This window comes from Carettochelys insculpta, chromosome 6 (assembly GCF_033958435.1).
Source record: "Carettochelys insculpta isolate YL-2023 chromosome 6, ASM3395843v1, whole genome shotgun sequence".
Lineage (NCBI taxonomy): Eukaryota > Metazoa > Chordata > Testudines > Carettochelyidae > Carettochelys > Carettochelys insculpta.
The window spans coordinates 93,012,372-93,036,551 of NC_134142.1; the positions used below are offsets into that span (position 1 = coordinate 93,012,372).

Consider the following 24,180-nt stretch of genomic DNA (forward strand, 5'->3'; position numbering starts at 1 on the left):
GTTAAGTTTGGAGAGCTAAACATTCTTCCTCAGCTTGAAGGAGGTGGGGTAGTTGATTTAACTTTTCCACCATAGTTTTGTCTCTCTAAGAGAATGCTAAGCTAAAGTTTAAATTAAAAATATATGGTGAAACTTGCCCAAAGATAAAGACAAATTCAGCCACGGTGTGAGTGAGTGCAGTTTCTACTAAAGCCCATGGGAATTAGTCCTGCTCATGGCAAACAGAATTTGGCCCAATGGCTATAACACTTCACTTTCAAATGTCATATTTTCAGGGAGATGGCAATTAACACAAAGACATTTGGATGCATTGTGAACACTCATGAGATAAATATTAATTGGTTGATAAGGAACTGAGCTACCAGTCTGTCTTCATTAGATTCATATTTATATGAAAGGCTGAGTTTCTTTGGTGCTTTGTTCATTCAAGTGATCCAACCATCTATTTGTGTATGCCAGGCATCAGATATCAATCTTTACTCATACAGCTCCTTGATGCTTTTTTTTTTTCTTTTTTGCATCTGTTTTATGGTAATTTTCTGTCCACAACAGATTGGTCACTTGTATAAATATACAGCATGTATTTACATAGAGATTACAAAAATACATTTCATTTATATCTAATTAAGTAACAAAAATGAAATTTCACATTTGTTTAAAGATCAACTAGCATTCCAAAATCTCTGAATACTTAGAGCAAGAGAGAGGTTTTTTCCAGGGTAGCTATACATCACCATCTGGAATGGGTTTTTTTTTTAATTTTTTGAAAAAATAGCTCTGTTTTAAAAGTTTGTGCTTCAGCAATTTCAATGTCCCATTCCAGTCTTTTCTTTTGCTGTCCAGTTTTTTTCAGATGACTATCAAGCTAAACCAAGCTCCTTTCCTCACCTCAGAAAAGACCAAAGAAACTCATCACACAAAGTGAATGACCTGATAAAATAGCTCATGAAGCTGAATAAATTAAAAGGATGAACAACATTATCATTAAGTCCACCAGCCAAACATGCCTAGAACACAGTAACTCATAAGCAACTTCAGTTCCCAAAGCTAAATTACCAAAGGAACTGGAAGCATTTTTCAGACTCCCCTAATGATGTTGCGGGACTGCAAAAGATGAATTCACATCAAATTCTGCTGTTTTGAGGGTTTTTTTGGAGGTTGGATTCAGACAACAGTGCAGTATAAAACTTTATCTTGAGCAGTCTACAGTCTTTGTAAGTTCAGCAAATAATCCCCTTTTCACAGAACAATAGTAATTTGTTAAATCCACATACGTGTTTACTTATTTACAATTTAATGTAATCATCAGGACCTCTACATTCAGAATTTCCTACAGAGACTGAAAATTCCACAGTTCATGTATTCATTGCTGCAGTGTAGTCAAAGTCAATCACAGCATCAGATAGCATTCTCTAGCATCACTTTACTAGATGTCATTGTTCAAGAAAGAGAACAAAGCACTGTGTTAAACAGAGGTTTTCTTGTCAAAGCAGGTGTTCATTATTCCAGGCTGGATAGATTTGCTCAAGGTTCTCAAATTTACCAGCTTCACAATACATTCAGAATGAAAACCTCTCAAATGTAGGGCAAAACTCAAATAACTGTTTTTCATGTGTGGGTTTCTGAAAGCTTTTAGCACCCACTTCCTTTGTTAGTCTTCCTTCCCATCCTGCAGCGTAGGCTCTCTTAATATCGCAAATACATTCTCTGTAACTCAACAGTGGCATTAGCAAACACTGAAGTCACAAATTACCCAAATACAATTAACTCTCTTCACAGTCTTCTTTTCTTTCTGGTCTTTGCAATCTTGATAGAGTGAGAGTGGGGACTATTTACAGGGTAAATTATTTATATTACTTATTCACATCAAATTCCTGTGGGTTGAATGTGGTCTCTGGAAAGAAAGGATTGAATTTATTTTGCTGGATTCAGCCCTGCTTATTTGTAATGAACTATTAATATGAACTGTACAGTAGAAGAATCATGGCCTTTAGTTTACCCAGTACTATTGTACTTTCTTCTTTAATTACAGAAATAGAATTGACATGCAGAAGTTATTTTAGACAGTTCTACTTTTGTGCCCCCAATTCTTAACAGACTGTAGCATTACACTGACAAATGTTTAATATCATCCTAGTGACAAAGGTTCATAGGACAAGGGCAAAGTGACAAACATGTCACATACATAAAACTTATCAGTATTGAAATGGTGCCTGGCAGCATCTCCTTATCCAGCAAACACAGCACATAACTTCAAGTCCTCTTGTTCTATTTCATTCCATTTCACAATCACCTACTGATAATCTTCCAGACGAAAAATTCCATCACTTTGGCACAAGGTGCAGCAAGTTTTCAAATGAAAATTGAGTGACTTACTTCCTTGGCTACAAGAAGTTAAGTGATACAAACACTGTGCACAAAGGTATTAGACCTGGAACTCAAACATGTCTGTTTGCTTCTTGGCCAGTTTAGCAACCTCCTCTCTTATCGCCTTCACTAGAGCAGCTGTAGAAATGTTGGTTAGGGGTGTGTCAGAAGGGTCATTTTCTGATAGGCTCTGTTGAGAAGCTGCAGTAGAAGGCAAGGGAGCCTGTTCCAGACTAGGATGCATGTTTGCTGGCTGACTGTACTGGCGTGGAAGTCTTGAAGGAGAGTTATGTTGGTAGCGTGATCGTGGATAAGCCTCTATGTAACCAGGGAGTGGAACCTACAGAAGAGAGCAAGTACACAAAGTAGTTGGCCTTCAGGTCACCTATGACATAACCTAATACTTTAGAAGAGGACATGGGGACAGATTTTCAAATGAATTTAGTTCCCATTTTGGCATCTAAATGAAGTTACCAGAATTTCCAAAGTGTTCAGCAGTCAGCAGCTTCCATGAAGAACAACGATAGCTGTTGGGTAAACTGTTGACAGCTAAGCACCTTTGGAAATTTGGCCATTTTATAGAGGTGATAAATGGGAAACCTTGGGTAATGAACTCCTGAAAATCTGGTCACTAAGGAATGGATTTTTCAAAGATATTAGGTATCTAAAGTTACAAATAGGCATTTGGTGGGATTCTGAAAAGCACCCAAACAGGCATGTGTGTTGGAGTCAAATGTCTATTGAAATCAATAGGCGTTAGACACCTAACTGCTTAGAGACTTCAAACAAAACCCATCAGGTGTCTATTTTCATCTTGAGAGAGACAAATATCTTTCAAAAATCTACTCCTTCAGATTACATATGCTACGCAAGATTCAAGGTATTTCCATCCATTTGAACAAAATGTAAAATCCATCAGGCAAAGTATTTACCTGCGTACCCAACAGAAGTGGCATTTAAATACAGCCAAAAGAATGTACTGTTTATTGGAATGATCACATAGCAAACATTTATACTGAATGTATAAAAACCACAAGAGGTCACTATTTTATTGCTTTTATGCAGCAGCAACTGAAGATTTGCTTGGACGATCATAACCCCACAAGACACGTTTCCCTTCCTCTACTAAATTTTTAAAGCTTCAAATCTTGTATTTTCTTTGAGAAAGTAACGCATTAAAGCAAATTAATCTTAAAGTAAAGTCCCACAATTTCACCAAATCTTTGGTGTTTCTAAAGTTCCAGCTCCAGGAAGCATATAATTAGTGAAGTATCTCAGTTTTCATTTTTTAAAAGGTAAAGTTCTAACTTTTGAGTCTTGTTCTCAAGCTTTTTTTCCTGCAACCACAATTGAATTCTAAAGCCTCATAAACCAGAAGACAAAGAAAAACCTCCAGCATTTTATGTTTAATTTCATAATGCTTGAGCACTAATTCATGATTTTTGAACATATGGAATTTACCATATTGTGAGTCTATTCCACAGTGACAATTTTCAGATGCAGGAGGTCTCTGGGCATGTTAGAAATCACCTGGGGGCAGGATGAGGTTTTTTGTTTGTTTGTTTGTTTGTTTTAAAAAAAGAAACCTCCTTAAATGTTTCTTTTCTTTCCCTTGCTTATACTTGCTGGCTGCAGGCTCATGAGGACATGCCAGCTGCGTGCTTACCAGAAGGTAGAGGCTAAACGCTCTGAAGAGTAGATGCAGGTGAAGGAAATCTGCTGCCTTCTTTTCTAGGAGAGGGATTCATATCTTTTCCTGCCAAAATGATCTTTTGGGACACCCACCTTTCTTTTGCACTGCCTCCTCACATAGAAAGATGGGGCTACTGGATGAAGCAGCTGCCCCACTACTGTTCCTCACAACAGGGTCAGAATTACTACATATAATGTTCCCTGCACTAAAGTTAGTGTTTGCATGCATAGGTCACTTAGAGTTAGGGTTCCTATGCTGTGCTGCTCCTCCAACACCCACCGCTGCTCCCTTACTAGAGTGCATCACCTTCCAAAAAAAAAAAAAAAAGGAGGAATAGCAGGCTGGAGTTTCCCTCCAGCTCCCTTCACCCTCTTCACAGCTGGTAGTACCCACTGCTTGGCAAATAAGATCTGCATGTTACTACCTTGTGCTACTGACAGAAAGCAAGACCAATGAAGGAAGGAGGTAAAAATTACATATGTTGCCCACGTTTTCAAAATAGAAGTCCAAAATTATCAGTCTAGTTTACTTTCACTGAACACTATCTGTTCTGATTCTAAGTGTCCTATAACTACTTATATTCAGGCTCATCTGGGCTAAACAAGCAACAGGAAGTCTAGTCTTTCGTCTCTTTTATTAAAAAAATCAACTTTTTACCTGTAGGGAAACAAAAACCTATCTCTTGGGTTGCATTTTTGTATCCTCCTCCTCCTCCACACACTATTCTATGCTATTCCTCAGCTATGAAACATTCACAACTTTTCAGGACCTGATCTCTCCTCAAAATACAATTCTTCCATAATGTGAGATTCTTATACTATGTCTGTCTCATGCCTTTAATCCCAGGCAATGCTCTGGCTGTTTTGTGCCAGTCCCATTACCTAGTGGAATGCTAAGAGAGTACAGATCCACCACAGCACCTCCTGTGCCACATCCCAAGCCTGTGACTGGAATACGGAGCACGAGCATGGCCAAGGTTCCCTTGAACCTTTGCAACACACACCTGGTGCAGGTTGCCCCTCTTAAATGGAATGGTGGCTTTCTGCTGAATTGATCCCAATACAGTTTCATGTAAAATAGTCAGTTGACATTGCAGACATGCAAACAGCTAAACACGCTTCTGTCCCGACTCTGTCCTACAATCGGAGACAGTGGAGAGCTGTAAGTAGCCAACTGTGGCTTCCCAATCCCTCAAGCAGAAGTTAGAGCAGCTAGTGAGGGATCAGGTGCAGTGGAGTTAGGGTGGGAAGGGGAGCCTATCTTCTCTTCCCCATTTCTATGGCATTTCTACTAATTTCACACTGCTGCAGATTCTCCTTACATGGGGAGAGCTCTCCTGTTCAAATTTCCAGCCTCCTTAAGTTCTGTTTTCACCACCTAGATGTACTCTGTGGGTAAATCACATAACCGAGAAAAACATGAATGCTTACTGAGTCTGCCCATTGCCCTGGTAATTCATTATCTCCAGCATAAGGCATCCAGGCTTGATTCCTGTATGCTGTGGATGGTGTTGGGATGAAATAGCCTGTGAATCCAGGTCGGCTTGCTGCTGGTATGGCAAACACTGCTGGTACTGTATTTCCTGTCAAGCAATAGCATAGAGGCAATTAATGGTTGATAATCTTAGCTATAAACCTAGAGCATCCTTACAAAATGTATCTGAAACAGTCTAAGGAGATACAATGAGTCTTTCTCAAAATGTTAATGACATCAAACACTATGATTGCTCCCATCAGCTGCACAGATCCCCTTTCTAAAAAGGCAGAATAGAGTAGCCAAGCACTCCACGTGGTAGGTCAGGAGTGAAGCATATTGGTAGACCTGTTTCGGGAAGAATGCACAGAAACAGGGAGCATAGTGAATATGGCTGGCTACTCACTTCATACGCCAAGTAACTTATTTGTGAAGTGTTGCTCACGTCCATCCCAACATGCATGTGTGCAAGGTCACAGGAAGGTTTTTCCCTAGCTATGTCAGTGGTGGAGCCCCCTGGAGCAGTGCCTTCATGGAATGGTACACAATCCTCTACCAATCTGCTGTCCACTCAGTCCCTTCCTGCCAGAGTATTCCAGCAGAGGGAGAAACAGGAGGATTTGGAATGCAACACATCTCAAAGAACAACTATTGTGAGAGGCAAGTAACTGTTCTTTCTTCTTCACCTGTTTGCTCATGTGCATTCCAACATGTGACTTACCAGCAGTTTGTAGGGAGGAGGTGTTGGATTTCAGTGCGTCACTGTTTGCAGACCCACCCTACTGAATGCTGCATCATCCTGTGTCTGCTGGGTGACAGCATAATGGGATGTCAGGGAGTGTATGGAGGACCACAGTGCTGTTCTGCAGATGTTCTGGATAAGAATCTGCACCAGGAATGCCACAGAGGCTGGCTGCACTCTGATGGAATGGGCCATCAATGCCAGAGCTGCGATTTTAGCCAGGACATAGCAGGTTTTAGTACACCTCATGTTATCCATGAAGTGTTGGAATGTAATCAGGAGTCCCATCATTCTCTCATCTATGGCTATGAAGAGCTTTGTCAATTTGTGCAACAGCTTGGTGTGGTTGATATTAAAAGCCAGGGCACATCTCACATTTAGGGAAAAGAGGGCTTGCTCCCTGTTGGTGGTATAGGATTTTTAGAAGAACACCAACAAAAAGACACCCTGATGGATGGCGGAAAGCGACACTACCTTGGTAGGAATATAGGCACAGCTGCATCTTCTCTTTATAAAAGATAGCATACAGGGGCTCTTGGGTGAGTGCTTGCAGCTCAAATATCCACCTGGTTAAGGCCATAGCTACCGGGAAACCCACTTTGTAGGAGAGGTAGGATGGGGCAGGGAGTCAGGGGCTCAGATGGTGGTCCCATGAGCCAGGAGAGGACCAGACTGAGTATTGTGCCTGGGGGATACAGTCTGTCCACACCCTTATGGAAGCATACTACCATGGGCTTGCCAAAGAGAGATTTGCCTTCTGAGCCCAGATGGAATGCCAAGAGGACTGTGAGGTGGATTTTAATCCAAAAAACGACTAGTCCTTGATGGTTCAGGTGCAGAAGGTCACCGAGTAGCAAGTGGATAGTTGCTTGCTGCGGGGATGTACCCCGTTGCAGAGACTAGATCAAGAAACGTTTCCACTTTGCCAAGTAGGTTGTGTGGGGAGGAATAAGACTTCTCTCACCAAGTCAGAGCACTACATCTCATGAATGTTCAACCATAGAGTTTCCACGCTGTAAGGAGGAAGGACTCCAGGATCAGGTATTATAGCTGGCCATGAACCTGAGTTATGAACTCTTGGGAACAGGAGTGTCACCGGTCTGTTGACTGATAAGGTCAGCAGCATGGTGGACCAGTGCTGCTTGGGCCATAGCAGTGCTGAGGATGATTGCTGCCATGTCCCGATGGATTTTGAGGAGCACCTTGTGTATTAACAGGATGGGGAGCAGGGAAAACACAAAGGAGGTGTCCCAACCATGAAAGATGAAAGGCGTCCTCTATGGAGCCACAGCTGTGGTGCTGAAAGAAGCAGGACTATACTTTCTGTTGCCAGGTTGTGAACAACAGATTGACATGGGGATGACCCCACCTATGGAAAACATAAACGGTGACATCCACCCTGAGGGACCCTCTCATGGGCATTGAAGGTGTGGCTGAGGTAATCTGCTATGTCATTTTGTGTCCATGTTAGATATGCATCTTAGATATGTGTTGGTCTCGCCTGGCTCGTAAAGTAAGCAGCACATGGATCATCTCCAGGAATATGTTTTCCGCATGAATTACAGAGAAAAAAAGGGGGGAATCCCCCCCCCCAGTAACTTTCAAACTACATTACTATAATAACTATACTAGGGAAGAACACTTGTATACACTAAAATGAACAAATAGCAAAGCAAGAAGTCGATAGCCCCAAAAACCACCACTGTCAGAAAGAAGGAACTAAATAGGCAGCAGGTCAGCAGGGGATTATATACTGTGACACAAAGGTGCCATTCTAGATGCCTCCACAGCTGACCCAACAAGTACTGCTAGGGAAAATCTATGCATATGAGCAAATCACTAGAACAGTCATTATCTCTTGACTCCAGTATCTATCAACAGTGGTCATAGAATTGTAGACCAGGAAGGGATCTCAAGAGGCCATCTAATGCAATTCTCTGCACTCATGGCAGGACCCTATTCATGAGGGAGCAGAGTTCTCTTTGTACTGAATTTTCACTACTTTTGCCCCTACTCCAAACTGACACACGCATTCTGCCTTTGTAGGCCAAAGAAGGATCAGACCCGTTCTCTGATTTCTATGAAGACTAGAAGTCATTACATTGCTAGTGTAACAGGGCACACAAGCCTCCATACAAGACAGGCCATTAGCCAAAATTAGGATATCTGGAGCTGGAAGTAGGCTTTCAGGGAGGAGTTTAAAAATCAAAAGCCCTGGAAAGCTGCTAAGGAGCAAGTAAAGGTACCAGATGCAGAGCTCTTTCTGTGGGAGAGAAACTGGCCAGCACCAAGACTGGTGTTTAGCACATCTCCCCCAGAAAAGGGGTAGTGTTCGTGTTTGTTGTTTCATACTTATTTTGCACTTTTGATGTCTATAGGAGATAGAACTATCAGACCAAGCTAGAAGATTAAGTATGTGCAACCCAGAAGGTGTCGGAGGATGGATGAAGCAGTGAAGAGCAGCTGGAAAACAGATGTAGGAGATGTTGGACTGCATGCTGCTGGAAGGAGCACTCTGGTAAGAAGCGTGGGGGGTGGGGGCACAAACTGTGGCCCATGTGCTATATCCAGCCTGCCTGACACTTCAGTCCAGCTCCCAAACTCCTGCCAGGCAATGGGGTCAGTACAGCCTTGCTGGAAGAAGCCAAGCCAACTCTCAGGCAGTGCGCCAATCACCGACCACTCAGTAAGGCTAGACCCTGGCCTATCCCCATTGCCTCCCAACGCCACAGGCTCAGCTCCTCCCTGAACCTGGTCAGCTGTTTGAAGGGGCATATCCTTCCCCAGTCCTCCCTATCCAGGCTCTCTGTACAGTTTCCATATCTGATGTGGTCCTCAGGCCCAAAGTTTTGTTCATCCCTGCTGGTAAGAATGCACTGTAAAATGAGTTAATTTCTATACATTTTAAAGTTCTGTTACTGCAGGTTTCAGCATGTAGCACTTTACTTTCTGGCCAGTGCAGCTAACACCACCACTAGCCACAAGAAGCATAGAAACTGAAAGATACAAGAAGCATATGAATTTCTTTAATACCAACAACTCTCATAAAAAGCCCCTCCACCCCAAAAAAGCACTGAGACCCTCCCCACTCCATTCACCTTCTTGGGAAAGGCCAGTGACGATACAGGCCTTCTTGATTTATACAGCCATGACCACAAAAATAATGTCCAATGGATACAGTTAAAATGCTTCTGAAAAGTAACAGACAAATGTAATGGGGAAGAGGGAGGAAGGCCAAATACTAATTAGCGGGCTAAGTTCTCAGGAGCTATAAGTGAACACAGCAACAAAGAGTTTAGTGTAGCTTTTCTGAGACATAGCAGTTGAAGATAGGTCCTAAGATGCCTTGGATGGGTTGTGTGTGCATAAGGTGTGACTTAGAAGCCTCCTGTTAAATTGTATCACATGGAGGGGAGTGCAGGAGTGATTTTGCTAAGGTTCTTCTCCATCTCTGGATGTAGTTAATTCCTCCCTCTCAAACATAATTTTGCTGTAGGGCTCTAAGATGCCTAAGAAAAGTAAACATTTGCTCTTTGGAATACATCAGATTGCAACAACTATGTATTTCAACTGTTCCTACAAAATCTACAACCACTCCAAAAAAGTATCCACCTTCTTATCTCTCTTACCCCATCATTTCAAATGAGAAGAGGCTATGGCTTCAAGTGTCCCAGTGTTTACACTTTATTCTCAGGAGGGACAGCTCAGTGGTTTGAACATTGGCCTGCTAAACCCAGGGTTGTGAGCTCAACCCTTGAGGGGGCCATTTAGGGACCTGGGGCAAATAGATTTTTAAAGAAAGGAGGGGGGTGCTTGGCCCTGCCAAAAGGGGCAGGGGACTGGACTCAATGACCTCCCAAGGTCCCTTCCAGTTCCATGAAATGTGTGAATCTCCACATAACTTCTGCATAGACTTTTGGTTGCCTGGTGAGGCTGCCTTCTCCCTTAGTCAGTGTGTGTTCAAATAGGAAAGCCCAAACTCCTGCAATTCTGGCATATCCATACCACTGACTATCAAAGCCATTTGTTAGCAGAACATCACTTTATTTGGCCAGAGATCTTTTACTAAGCCCTTACAAACACAGTCATCGTGTCCAGAACATAGAAAGCAGGCACTGTATTTAGCATATATGCAGCAGGTAGTGATGGGAGACGCACTTAACTGTTGATCAGACAGGTGCAGTTACCTTCTGGGTCAACATGGTGTCACAAAAATGACATTTTCTGTGTGAATTTCCAAGAGCCTACAAATACTAGGAACGTGCATGCTATGACATTGCCTGGGGACAGTCCCCCGGAGCTCAGGATTATTCAAAATATAATGTAAAATCACAACTGAATATGGAGGTACAGCTTTAAAAAAATTGGCTTTCACTCCACAGTGGTGTTTGGGGGTGGGGGAGGATGTTCAGTTTCTTCCTACCATATGGTTGAACAACTATGGCTTCTTGCCTTAAGTAGATCTTTTGGTATTGCACAAATAGCATTTAGAGTTAGTTATGCCCATGCTAAATAAGGACGTCACTTAGTTATTCTTTGAAATGACAATGCACTATCAGAAGTTAGTCCCACCTATGCTGCAGGCATAAAAAAAATCTGTAGTTTAAAATTAATGGACAGGATTTTCATCTGAATTAGGGCAACTTTCTGCTGCTCCAGGCAGAATTGGGATCTGGGGCAACACAGATATATTTAAAACTCGTGCTTATCTAGTCAGAGCACTAGAATCCCTTCTTTGTCCCTAAGTCATTCTGAAGTTGCCATTTTCTCAAACAGCAAGATAAGGCTAGGACAATTCAAGCAATCTCAGCTTTCCAAGCACTTCTGATACCTTTAAATTTCCTCCAAGGAGCCCATTTTATACAACCTTAAACCAAATCTGCACAGATTATTTTATCCTCTGCTGAAGTGTAACATCTCTAAGGAAAAACATGACATTTTCCTTTTAATATAGCACAGCAATTAATATTCAGAGTATGAGAAAAGAAGTGGAGAATGTTACACAATTGAAGCTGCAGGGCACACATCCCATATGCAAAGGGCATCCTAAATTGTGGGATACTTCAAAACATTTTAAAAGGTTGGGGTTGAGCCTCGGTGCTTCTTTTTAGATGCACGTAGTCTACAGATGTTAAAAGCAAGAGATTACAGGCTAGAGTATCAAGATTTTTGTACTCAGTATTACAGTGACTACAAAGCAGATAATTAACACTTCTGAGGAGGTGGTGAGAAAAAACATTCAGAAACATTATATAGTGCCAAATGCAGAGAAATCCCAGTCCTATTTAACCTCTACCTTCTGAGATTGTTTTCATGTGTGATGTGGTAGAGTGCAACTGTGTGTGTAGATGGGGAGGGTTAGTGAGGACAACTCACAAGCAGAGAAGGTGTTTAATTTTGTTTTTATAAACAGACAGCTCGGCAAGCTGACTGAATGGTGTTACAATAATCACACGGGGAAAAAATATTTCAGACTTTGCCTGAAGGGCCTGAGGCAGCAAAGAGCTGCAACTCTCAATGTCAGATGAATCAGCAAAGTCAGTGAGTGGTGCACAGGGAATCACATTAAACTCATGTGAACAAGGGAGTAAAATAAATGCAATGAGTGCTGGAGAAGAGAGAGAACATCCCTCTTTTGGGTCTGATTTTATCAAACACATTTCATTCTTTTATTCTTTCTTTTCTTCACCCATTTTTCCAAGCAGAACGATGAGAAACTTAAGCTGCATCTACACGAGCCAGCTACTTCGAAGTAGCCGCGCCAACTTCGAAATAGCGCCCACCACGTCTACACGTGGCAAGCGCTATTTCGAAGTTGAAATCGACGTAAGGCAGCGAGACGTCGAAGTCGCTATCCCCAACAGGAGATGGGAATAGCGCCCTACTTCGACGTTGGACATCGAAGTAGGGCACATGTAGATGATCTGCGTCCCGCAACATCGAAATAGTGGGGTCCACCATGGTGGCCATCAGCTGAGGGGTTGAGAGACGCTCTCTCCAGCCCCTGCGGGGCTCTATGGTCACCATGTGCAGCAGCCCTTAGCCCAGGGCTTCTGGCTGCTGCTGCTGCAGCTGGGGATCCATGCTGCATGCACAGGGTCTGCAACCAGTTGTCGGCTCTGTGGATCTTGTGGTGTTTAGTGCAAGTGTGTCTGGGAGGGGCCCTTTAAGGGAGCAGCTAGCTGTTGCCCCGGAAGTGCTAGTCCGCCCTGTGACCCTGTCTGCAGCTGTTCCTGGCACCCTTATTTCGATGTGGGCCGCTTTGGTGCGTAGATGCTCCCCTGCAGCGCCTACTTCGATGTAGTGCTGCCCAACGTCGACGTTGAACATCGACGGCACCAGCCCTGGAGGACGTGTAGACGCTATTCATCGAAATAGCTTATTTCGATTTCGCTACATCGAAATAAGCTATTTCAATGTAGCATCCCCGTGTAGACGTAGCTTTAGTGGAGGGATGGGTGTTGAAATCAGCAGAGAGTCAAAGGATAAAAAAAACTCAGCTGCCACTGACTCTTGTTTGTTTTGACCACTACAGACAAAGCTGCCTGTCCCATACTGCACTCTTTACCTATATCAGGTGGCAAAGTACCCCAGATTATGATAAAACAGTGCTAAAATATGTAGAAAGGGTAATTGATTTCCGAATCATTCAAGAAGTTCTCTTTTAGTGCATCACACAGTGAAACAAAAATTAATCCAGGTCCTGACTTGCACTGTTGCAGAAGATCCTATCAGTTTTCATTATTTCCATCAAGGCAAATCTTTGGAAGCAAAACAGCCAAAAAGCCATTTTAAGCCTGCATGCTGTACGTGAAGTTAATCAGGAATAAGTTGTGCAGTTTCAAACCATAGTACTGTGAGGAGGTGGGGAAATCTTATCACAACAGACCCTATAAGCCCTAACTGACTTTGGGGCTCTGTTGCAGTGGGCACTGTAAAAACACATAACAAACAGTCCCTTCCCCAGAAGTTTACAATCTAAATAAAAGAGCCAGAAGTAGCATAGCAGGGGAAACAGAGCCAGAGAGGTGAAGTCACTCATTCAAGGTTGCCAAACAGGTTCAGCATGGTATTATGAACAGGACCCTGGTTTCCTAATATCATGTCCTTCCTACTTAGCCTCTCTCTCTCTCTCTCTCGAATGGGCACTCCAGCTGCTCTAGCCTTTACTGTCAGAAATTATCTTCATCTCATGTCAGAACATCACAATTAATTCCAGTCAATAAGAAGGGACATTTGATATTTGCTGCTGCTGAGGATTGAGAGAGATTAAAACAAGCTGCTGAGCTCTCACCACATCAGCCAGGAAGGAAGAGGACCTCTTGCTATACCTTTAGCAGCACTGGGCCAGGAGGAAGGGAAGCTATGTGTTTAGGAAAGGGGAGGAGCTGCATTTCCCTGCCCTCCCCTTATTTTAACCCTGGATTTTGGCTATTCATTTGCAGACAGTGTTCAATCATGAAAGGGTGGAAAAGTGGCTGGGAAATTGTCATTCTGGCAGATTTTGTAAGCTTTGCATGGCAATTGCCTTCTATGAGACAGGGTTCAATAAGTATTGTGGTCCCACTTGCTCTTGGTGAACTTCCAGCCCCTTAACAAAGCCACATTCTTTGCTCCATAAATTCCACTGGTTTCCTTGTAAATATGAATTCTTTGATTTGGAATTCAATAATTCAGAGTCTTGTTTAGCGATTCCTAAGAGCTGTCAAAAGATATCAGTTACCAGATGGCTTGGAAGATAAGTCAAAGTCACATTCAGACAAAGTTCCACAAAGTTTTGAGGTGCCCACATCCAGTTTTTAAAATAAATGGAATCGGCATTTATTCTTATGATACAGATGTTGCAGTGGAGATAAAGGAGAGTGTTTGCTAAAGTTTCTGTCACAAACAAATCCTCTCACGCTCTAGTTTCCAGTTCAATTAAACAGTTTGTTCTTCTAGTGTTACTACCTGAGGGTCCCCCTCAACCTAACTTAAGTTGTTGCAGGAAGGACTGCTGACTACAGTACAGGAGCCAAGAATCCGCCATATTGGAACATAGATTGTTTTGTTCATTTACTCTGGGATCCTGCCTCCAGAACTGGCTAGCACTTTGTGTGTGGTGTGTTTTTTTTTTTCAAAAGCATATCTTCCATCAGATTACACCTGTAATGATTCATGTGACAGGTGAGGTGACACAGAGTACCTTATGTTGACCCTCAAGGAACCAAACAAAGCATTTAGTAAATCTTTCTTCATAACCATAAATAATAATCTGTGCTTGCAATATTCCATATGCTCATCTGTAAACAACACAGATCAGGGAGATAATTTATGTTTGTACCATCATCTTTTTCACCTGAGTAGTTCAATGCTGACTGATCCAATGGTCCCACGGATACTGGACCTCTTGATCCTGATGCATAGGATGCAGGATCATGGTGTTGGGCCTGCTCTGTCCCACTGGATTCAGATATTCTTGTCTTGCTGCCAATATCTGATGTTGACCTGTGCATTACAAAAAAACCAGCAAGAAACTTTGGTAATTCTGACAGAGAATCTTCAACAGCAGTGGCAGGAGTTGGAAGCAGGCAATAGGGAACTATTAGCTTTTTTTGCAATTTCCTCTGTCCTTGGCAACTATTTCCTATAGTATTTTTACAGTTCTACAGCCCATTCACTCAACACTCCAAAATAAAACTGTGTGATATGCAACACAAAAAATACAGTTATGTGGTATTTCACAATAAGAGACAATGGACAATGCTGGATAATTACTACTTGGTATGGAGTTATAAAGCAGGAAGCTGAGTGGTTTTAGCTATGTTTAGAGCACTCTGATCCATAACTGTTACCTATTGTGAACTGTAAATGACAAAAACAAGGTGACAAAGTCAAGGTTAGGATATCAAAAGAGCTCCATCAGTATTTGGCATTCAAATAGAATTCTACAGAAACTGCCAGATAGCACACAGTCTTCTAGGATTATAGTTTGCCCAAGATGGCTGTTATCTAGCACTTGCTGAAGGCCAAGTAACTTCATCCACCTGAAAATGCTTTATTGCTATGGTGAAATAAAAAATATATATATTAAATGTAAACAATCAACAACATTTTACACACACACACACACTATATATATAAGGCCTTAGAAACATGAGAATGAAATAGTCAAGAGCCAGACAGCAATCCCTAACTGAGTCCAGGGCATCAAAAGCCATTTTATTAATAGAATTTTCAATTCTGTAGGGCTGGAGTACTTAGAAAAGAAAAGCAGAGAGGATGGAACTGTGAAATATTAACTACTTTATACCCATTTGCAACATACACCATTATGTCTCTTCAAAATAGAGTCAAACCAGGGCTTAAGAGATATCAGAGCACAATTTGCTAAATGTATGATGCAACCAACTAGCTGATAGTGAAATATGGGATCCTTTGTTGTTTTATTCAAACATGTTGAAATTAAAATATCAGAAATTAATTTCTTAATTTCATGAACGTCTCTTCATTACAAGTAAGATGGCTATTAAATGCCACTAGAAGTTCTAGTTATGGAATAATCCTTATTATAGTAGTAGATATTTGTAGTTCTTGGGCATTAGAAAAATACCAATTAATTACCTCCTGAGAGATGCAACAGCTACCGGACCTGTTCTTGGAGGGACCGGGGGTGGAGGAGATCCCATTACCATTTCAGGAAGCTGAGAAAACCTGTAAGCCTGTGAAAGAGAAAAATGAATATTTTCTCAAACATCAATTAATATTGTTTTTAAAAAAAACAGCACAATAACCTTAAAAGGAAAGTTTTTTAAAAAAACCTTTCCAACAGCTCTTATAAGTTGCATGGTCAGTTTTATAATTGTTACCTTTTAGGAAGTTAACTTGTAGTCAGGTGGTATCTTATTTCAAATTTTACCACAGACTGAGTGATTTTCAAATGATGTAGAAACCATACACACTGATGGGATCTCAGAGCTATAGCTGAGTAATTCAAAAAGAAGAAATAAGAAAAAATACCTCAGAAAAATGCCACCTGAGAGGTAGATCTTTCACAGTTTTGGAAAATTCATCTCTTCCTGAAACCCTCCCAGGGAGGGAGATGACAGTACTTTTTGACCCTCTAAAAATTAAGTGTTTTTATGTCAGTATACCTGGAAGCATCCCTGAAGCAACATATCCCCAAATGAAACTGCCTGCAAACAATTACTTGATATTTCAACCTTTTTTTTTCTGGTCTTTCAGGAGATTTTTCTTCCCCCATTTTCTTCTAGGCAAAAAAACCAAGGTACTTAAATCACAACACTGTAAAGCAACAAAGTTCCTAAATAAATCCACAAAGCAAGGTAAAGCAAAGAAGGCCATGATCAGATCCTTGGATCATGAAATCTAGCATCCTGCAGCCAACATAACTGAATTTCATCTCTTGTATGTTGAGATTGTGCAATGTTCACTGTATGTAACAGGAAACATCTTCCTCGTTGACATCAGTTCATGGTCCAAAGAACGGCTTATCACTTTTATCCATAGTATTGCTACAAATATTGTCAGAATTTATCTACTCTGCTCTGAAAGTCAAGTCAATGTGCTCATTCTGCTTAGCAGTAGATCAACCCTCTTTTTGGCCAATCCAAGATTTACTTTTCCAGATAAGTCAAGGTACTGAAGACATCTTAGAGCAGTGAGTGGGATTGCAGTTAATGCAGCTGAACCATAAATAAAATGATATAACAGGGCAAAGTATTAGGAGACTGTCTAATCTCTTCAAATATATCAATTGTGGTGAAGCCAGAGGCTGAAGTCCAAATGTCTTCATCCAGAACTCCACAGCCATCATCAGTAAAAACTTAGCCATTTTGGTACCTTATTTTCTGTTTTAAATATCTGAAAAAAATGTGATATGACAGAAACCTTGTGAACTGACTTGTGATGCAGACAACTGTAGGTATACCATTAAATAGTAGTACGTCCTGCATTCCCTTTCTAATCTACTATGCAAATCTCTGAGTAGAAATGCCGATAGCACTCATTTTCATAGTCAATGTGAAGTAATTAAGACTAGAAATAAGGTGGAACTTCTTAAACAATGAGAGTCCTCAAGCAGGGGAACAAATTAAAGGGCTATGGTAGCTTCTTCGTCACTGGCAATTCTTAGATTAAGAATGGATATTTGTCTAAAATATATGCTAGTTAATCAAGACTTTGATGAATAAATTCCTGTTTATGTGTCTTTGTGTCTTAGCTGATTACATCTACAGGCATTTCCTTTATCATATCAATTCCAAAAATTAGTTCCAAAAGTAAAATAGAGATTCTTGCCCGTGTAACAGATTTGTCCCTATCTATATCAACCTATAAACCCCAAGATGTTCACCAACAAATTTTGCTCATAAGCAATAAGGTACCTTTACTGTTGCATTAATCTCCATTTTAGACTCAGATTCCTGGAGATCGTGCTCTCACAGTGAGGGCTAATAACAGAGGGCAATCAAGTGCTGTTGATGGGAAGACCCAGGTTAAATGGAAACATCCTAAATCAATGAACTCACTACAGGACAAAGGCACTTGGTTCTCCCACATGGGCTCTTAAAGCAAGGAATCACCTGATGAGGCACTTGAAGCCGCTAAGAGAAGTCACCTGACAGAGGGCAATGAAACCTTATAAAAAGACTTTTTTCCAGCAAAGGTGGGGAGACCAGAACAAGAGCACAGACTGGAGTAGGTGAAAAGGGGGAATCCTGACTCCCCTGGAGGGACTATAAAAATCCAGAGAACCCTTGGTGGAGGTGAGGAAACTGAGGCAGGGCTTAACATGATGGTTTTGTTGTTCTCCTATAGATATGTATATTTCTTGTGCTGCATCAAGGAATAAAGCTAGTTCATAATTCCTTTGCAAAGTTTGGGTTACTTGCTTTGGATCTTGCAAAGCCCTGAAGAGGGGAAACCAGTAATTCAAAAGGTCCACAGCTGTGGTGGGACTCTGGAGTGGAGTGTGCAAGCATTAGTGGGGAGGCTGAGTACAGCTGGCACTCAGGATGAAGGATCGTACTTGGCTCCAACTTTTGCCATGCAGGCATTCATATTTAACCAGCTCCAAGTTATCGATTCAACTAGGTTGGGTGAAATTTTTAGTTGCGGATAATAACCAAATTAGTAGCTGAAATCCTGTGTTGCTGCATGGTTATAGTTCATAAAGCCATGTGCTTTAAAGCAGAAGGAAAAAGGTGACTCAGGGCTAAAAAACTGAACAATAACAAAGTGTGGATCTCAGTAATGACTGAACCTGTGAAATTCCAAACAAAGAGTTCTCAGCCATACTTGTAGCTGTTTCTATCATTCACTTCTCACTGACCCTGACATTCTAGGCTTCAGAATGACGTTTGGAGTCCTTCTGCACATAGGGTGGATGTGCTGTGCTGGGAAAGCTCGGTGGATTTGTGATGCTGCAAATGAAAGGCCTATGCAGCAGAGAGGGTCTATGAGTTTGTTGTTAAGAGTGCATGCTTGTAGTTGTGTGATTTGTGTTTACGGTTCAATGTGCTGGGATATTTGTGTTGATGGGAGGCATATGGGTGTAGAAGTTAGGTCAAGTAGTCCACCATATGCGCAGGCCACGCTCTCAGAAAAAACATCATCCAGCATTGTCCATCAGCTTCTCAAGTGGAACCCACATGGAAAATGCAAAAAAGGAGGATCTTGGACAATGTGGAGAAGATCTACTGAGATGGGAATTGGGATTCTCCTGGGGTCACTTTAGAAGCTTTGTCCCGAGACAGGCTGAAGTGGAGGAGACTTGGAGATTACCTATGCTCCACCTGGAGTACAAGGGTTTAAGTCAAGCAGTATGGGTCTAGAATCTTAGATGCTGACTGAATATTACCAGTTCCCCTTAATTAGTCTAAATTCTCACATCAGCATTAGGCCCACTTTAACGTTATCTTTCTCCTTTCCAGATCACTCAAGGGAAGACAGTTGGTAGCTTGCCCAAAGTCCTAACAAACAAGGTAGTTATTCTATGGTTTTCAAGTTCTGGCCTCTAGGAAAACTGCCATTTTTCAGACTACAGTTTTCAGCTTAGTTCAGTCAGTTATCATAACTTCTAAAGTAGCAGCCACAACCACCTCTGAGAGTATTCAGCATACAAGGCACTGCATTCAGACATTTGGAGTGGTAATCCAACAACTGCATGAAAGAGTCTTGCACAGATATAGACAGACATCTTCGTCTCCACGTGCAAACAGATGAACAGCATACCTAATTGAGTGAAAGATGAAAGTGAAAAATCCATAACACTAATTGCGACAAACTAGTGAGAGATTATGCCACACACACTCAAAGAAACTGAGGAACCACCTAATCAGTATCCTGTACAACAAACAGGAGAAAATCAAGAGTGACCCCTGAACTAGAGACTCTTATCAATAACCAAGCTATCAAACAAAGTGCTACATGGTGGGACTTTACTAAAACAAGACAAGCTATTTGCGACACCCACTTCACCTTCTTGCAGAAGAAAAAGGATAATAAACTATCTAAACTCCTTCATGGCACAGGCAATCACAAATATGACAGCCTCAGCTCACTGAGAAACACTGTTAATCTTTCCAACTACAGGCTTTGCTTGGCAGAAGTGTCTGTCCTATCTTGGGGACTCTCTTTTTCTGCCTCTCTACCCCTACAAACATGCTACAGTTCTGTGGTGACCTGGAAGCCTATTTTTGCCATTTCTGTCTGAGGGAATACTTCCAAAACACCAATGAACATCACACTGACCCACTAGATCCCCCCTACCAACACAACAAGAAGAATTCTAGGTGGACTTCCCCTGAGGGTCGTAATGACAATCTAAACTTCTACACTGAATGTTTCCGCAAACGTGCACAGGCTGTGTTCAAAGAGGTAGCCGTGTTACTTTATATCTTCACAAACAGAAAAGCAGTCATGTAGCAATTGCAAGACTAACGAAGCACATTACTAGGCGATGAGCTTTTGTGGGACAGACCCCTTCTTTAGATCTGGAAATTCATTAGTATCATTAAATGAATGCTTGGAGGAGTCTTCAACTAAAAAAAACAAGACCAGAATGAAAACAAAGATGTTTACACCATTGTCAAACAAACACTTAGGCTGTGTCTGCTAGCCAGTCCTCTTATGAAAGAGCAAGCAGCGTGTCCACAGACAAAATGCGTTTTTTCAAATGTCTTTGGAGAGAACTCAGCACTTCTTCTGGAGGTGCTGTTCCTCTCCCAAATGAGGTAGAGTTCCTTCTTCTGAAAGATTCTTTCAGAAGAAAGCACATGCAGATGCTCCATGGCTCCCTCTTTTTGAAAGAGCGGTCCTCATGGTGCTGGATTTTTTGATCCTTGGCCCATTCTTTCACAAAAGAGTTGGGGCTATGTGGATGCTCTCTTTCACTTTTTTGTGCGTAGATGTACTCTTTCAAATGAAGCTCTTTCAGAAGAAATGTTCCACAAGAGTATCTTTCAAAAGATCACTGCAGTACAGACACAGGTTTTAAGATAAGCTTCAGTGGACACTTCAAGCTGCATGAACTGCCTAAAAACCTTATAAAGCCCCTACCCTGGGTTTTTATTGGAATCACACCACTAAACACTGCAATGTACTTAGAAAAACAAGAATGGCATGATAATGTAATTTTTACAGTTCTTATTTAGAGAGACAATGGAGAAATTTTCATCTAATCTTAGTGAAAATCCTGTGGATCTTCTTTATAAAATATGAATGCTACAATGCAGAGAACAGAATGATCAGTGTCTCTTCAGGTATGTCTACACAGCAGTTATTTCAAAATAGCAGCAGCTATTTCAAAATAACTACATGAGTGTCTACACAAGGCAACCACTATTTCAAAATAGCGGCTGTCTTACTTCAAAATTGGTAAACACCATTCCATGAGAAATAGCATCTATTTCAATAGGTATCAAATACATATTTCAAAATAGGGGCTGTTTAGACAGGGAATAGAACCTATTCTAAAATAAGCCTTGGTGCGTGCAATGGCTCTATTTCAAAATAGGATCTATTGGCTGTGTCTAGAGTAGCCCCAAACTTCGAAGGGGGCATGGCAATTAGGGTGTTGAGAAATTACTAATGAAATGCTGCGGTGCATATACACCACTTCATTAGGCTAAATCTCCCCTGTGGCAACTTCAAAGCATGAAATTTCAAAGTGCCGGCTTGCGTGTAGCTGTGGGTCAGCCACGGGTACTTTGACATGCCCGCACTACTTTGAAGTACCTTTACTCCTCAAAATTTTGGAATAAAGGGACTTCGAAGTAGGCAAGCACTTCGACGTACCTGCGACTGACCTGTGGCTACACACAAGCCAGCACTTCTAAGTTTCACACTTCAAAGTTGCCTTGGGGGAGATTTGGCCTTATGAAGGGCTGCATATGCACCGCAGCACTTCATTAGTAATCTCCCAACACCCTAATTACTATGCCCCCTTCGAAGTTGGGGGCTAGTTTAGACACAGCCATGGGATGTAGATACTCTACTTTGAAACAGCTGAGCACTATTTCAAAAAGCATTTTGCGTGTAGCTGCACTATTTCAGAATAAGATAGTCCAGAATAGTTTATTCAGGAATAATGCTGCTGCATAGACATCACCTCCAAAAAGACATAGCCATATAACCTTTTTTATTTCATTTGGAAAAGGTCTTGTCAACTATAAAAGTATTTTGACAGGACAGTTAGTGACCAACACAACTTCTTATCAGATTCCAACCACAAAACATGATCAAATGCAGTCAGAACTGCAGCAAAGCAATTTCCAAGAATACTTCTACTGTGATTTAAACAGTATTTGCCTAAAGGCAACTGGCTTCAATTTATCCCTGAAGGATAATTCAGGAAAAGCATCCTTTATTGTTATGCTCTTCTTACCATGGAAGATAATCTTAGCAATGATGACTCTTAACTGTAACAATATACTTCTATAACAGTAAAAGATTACTCATATATGGACAGAATCAGGACTCCTCATTTCTATTTTGACTGTTGAAATGTCTTCTTTCAGAACAATATGTACTGTCAGCAGAGAACAATAACTCTACACTTTGCTTTTTCTCTTTCTGAAGCAAATTCCCAGATGTTTTCAGCAATTTTATATTCCTACAAGGCCTAATTTTCAGTTTCCGACAGCTGTTCAGTTTACTTCATCAGCCAAAACTAATCACAGGTTTAGCAATACATATTATAGTTGTGAAAAAAGGTGTTTGATTTGTAAAGTTTAGATACAGCATCTGGAAGTTCAGAGGAGTTTAAAAGATGGATTTACAACCATAAGCATGGACAGCAATTCTGATACTGCTGTCTAAATACATTTCTAATTCCATCACTGCAGTGTCTCAGCATTTCAGTCATTCATCAATTTATCTTTTCAATACTTGAGAGGCAGAGAAATATTTACAAATTGACTTGATAAGGTACGTGTAAAATCTGCAACAGAAACCAGAAGTAAACAAAACTCTTGAGTCCCAAACTCATGATTTAACCAAAAGACTATATCCTTCTTAAACCAGATAAGGTATCATCTCCACCAGTCCATGAATACAAGTGTCTCCAAATCTGTCTTTCCTTCCTACTCATGAACTAGTGTGGTAGTGTGTGAACAATGAATCAGAGAAGGTAAATCAATGAGGCTTTGGTCTGATGAACCGCTACAGCTGCCTCTCATAGAATCATAGAACAATAGAGCTGGAAGAGACCTAAAAAACCCATTGAGTCCAGCCCCCTGCTCTAAGCAAGACCAAACCCATCAGATCAGCCCGGCCAGTGCTTTGTCAAGGCAAGACTTAAACACCTCCAGGGATGGAAACTCCACTACTTCCCTGGGTAGACCATTCCATTGCTTCACCACCCTCCTAGTGAAAAAGTTTTTCCTAATGTTCAACCTGGGCCTTCCCAATTGCAACTTGAGACCATTGTTCCGTGTTCTGCCATCCGTGACAACTGTGCACAGCCTTTCTCCAGCCTCTTTGCAACCTCCCTTCAGTAAGTTGAAGGCTGTTATCAAGTCCCCCCTCGGTCTTCTCTTCTGCAGACTAAACAGTCCCAATTCCCTCAACCTTTCTTCACAGGTCATATGCTCCAGCCCACTAATTATTTTGGTTGACCTCTGCTGGACCCTCTCCAGTATATCCACATCCTTCCTACAATTGGGGGCCCAGAACTGGACACAGTATTCCAGATGTGGCCTCACCAAAGCCGAATAAAGAGGAACATAATGTTGAGAACCACTATTTGAAAAAACAAGAAGCCATATACCATACTTGTGTTAAATGTATGAGATGAAATTCAGTGTTCATCAATACAATGGAAAACATAACCCCAACTGTACATACAAAATACTGTGGTCTAAACTAGCTGTTACCACACAGAGAGATCTTTTAGTCATTGTGGACAGCTCTCAGGAAACACACACTCCAGGTGCAGTAGCAGTTAAAATACAGCTAACAGGACATTAGGAACCATTAGGAAAGGGAGAGATAAGATGTCAAATATCAATGCCACTATATATATCCATGGTACACCCACCCCTTGAATATTGCATGCTACTCTGCTCACCCCATTATTAAAAGTATTAGAATTGGAAAAGGTACAGAGAAGAGCAACAAAAATTATTAAGGGGAGGATTATTCTTCATATAAGGAGAGATTAAAAGACTGGGCTGTTCATCTCAGAAACGACACCGAGGGGAGATATGACAAAAGGTCTATGAAATCATGAATGGTGACGAAGTGGGTCCTTGCCCATGAAAGCTTATGCTCCAAAATCTATCAGGTGCCACAGGACTTCTTGTTGTTTTTGGTGTAAAGAAAGTGACGAAGGAAGTTTTCTTTTACCTCTTCATATAACACAAGGACCAGTATTCATCCAATGAAATCATTAGGCAGCAGGTTT

At 41.3% G+C, this 24,180-nt stretch overlaps 1 protein-coding gene across 1 annotated transcript in view; it reads right to left on the reverse strand.

Annotated features, from left to right (window-relative positions):
• Window positions 1–2,241: 2,241 nt before the first annotated feature.
• The window catches only part of KIAA1549L (KIAA1549 like), a 213,262-nt gene continuing 191,323 nt past the window's right edge, over window positions 2,242–24,180 (reverse strand). Inside the window, exons 17-20 of the mRNA XM_074998972.1 lie at window positions 15,879–15,976; window positions 14,614–14,762; window positions 5,491–5,642; window positions 2,242–2,707 (exon numbers count right to left, since the gene is read on the reverse strand). Coding sequence (XP_074855073.1) covers window positions 2,426–2,707; window positions 5,491–5,642; window positions 14,614–14,762; window positions 15,879–15,976 — 681 coding nt within the window. The 3' untranslated portion in view covers window positions 2,242–2,425. The remainder of the gene's footprint in view (window positions 2,708–5,490; window positions 5,643–14,613; window positions 14,763–15,878; window positions 15,977–24,180) is intronic.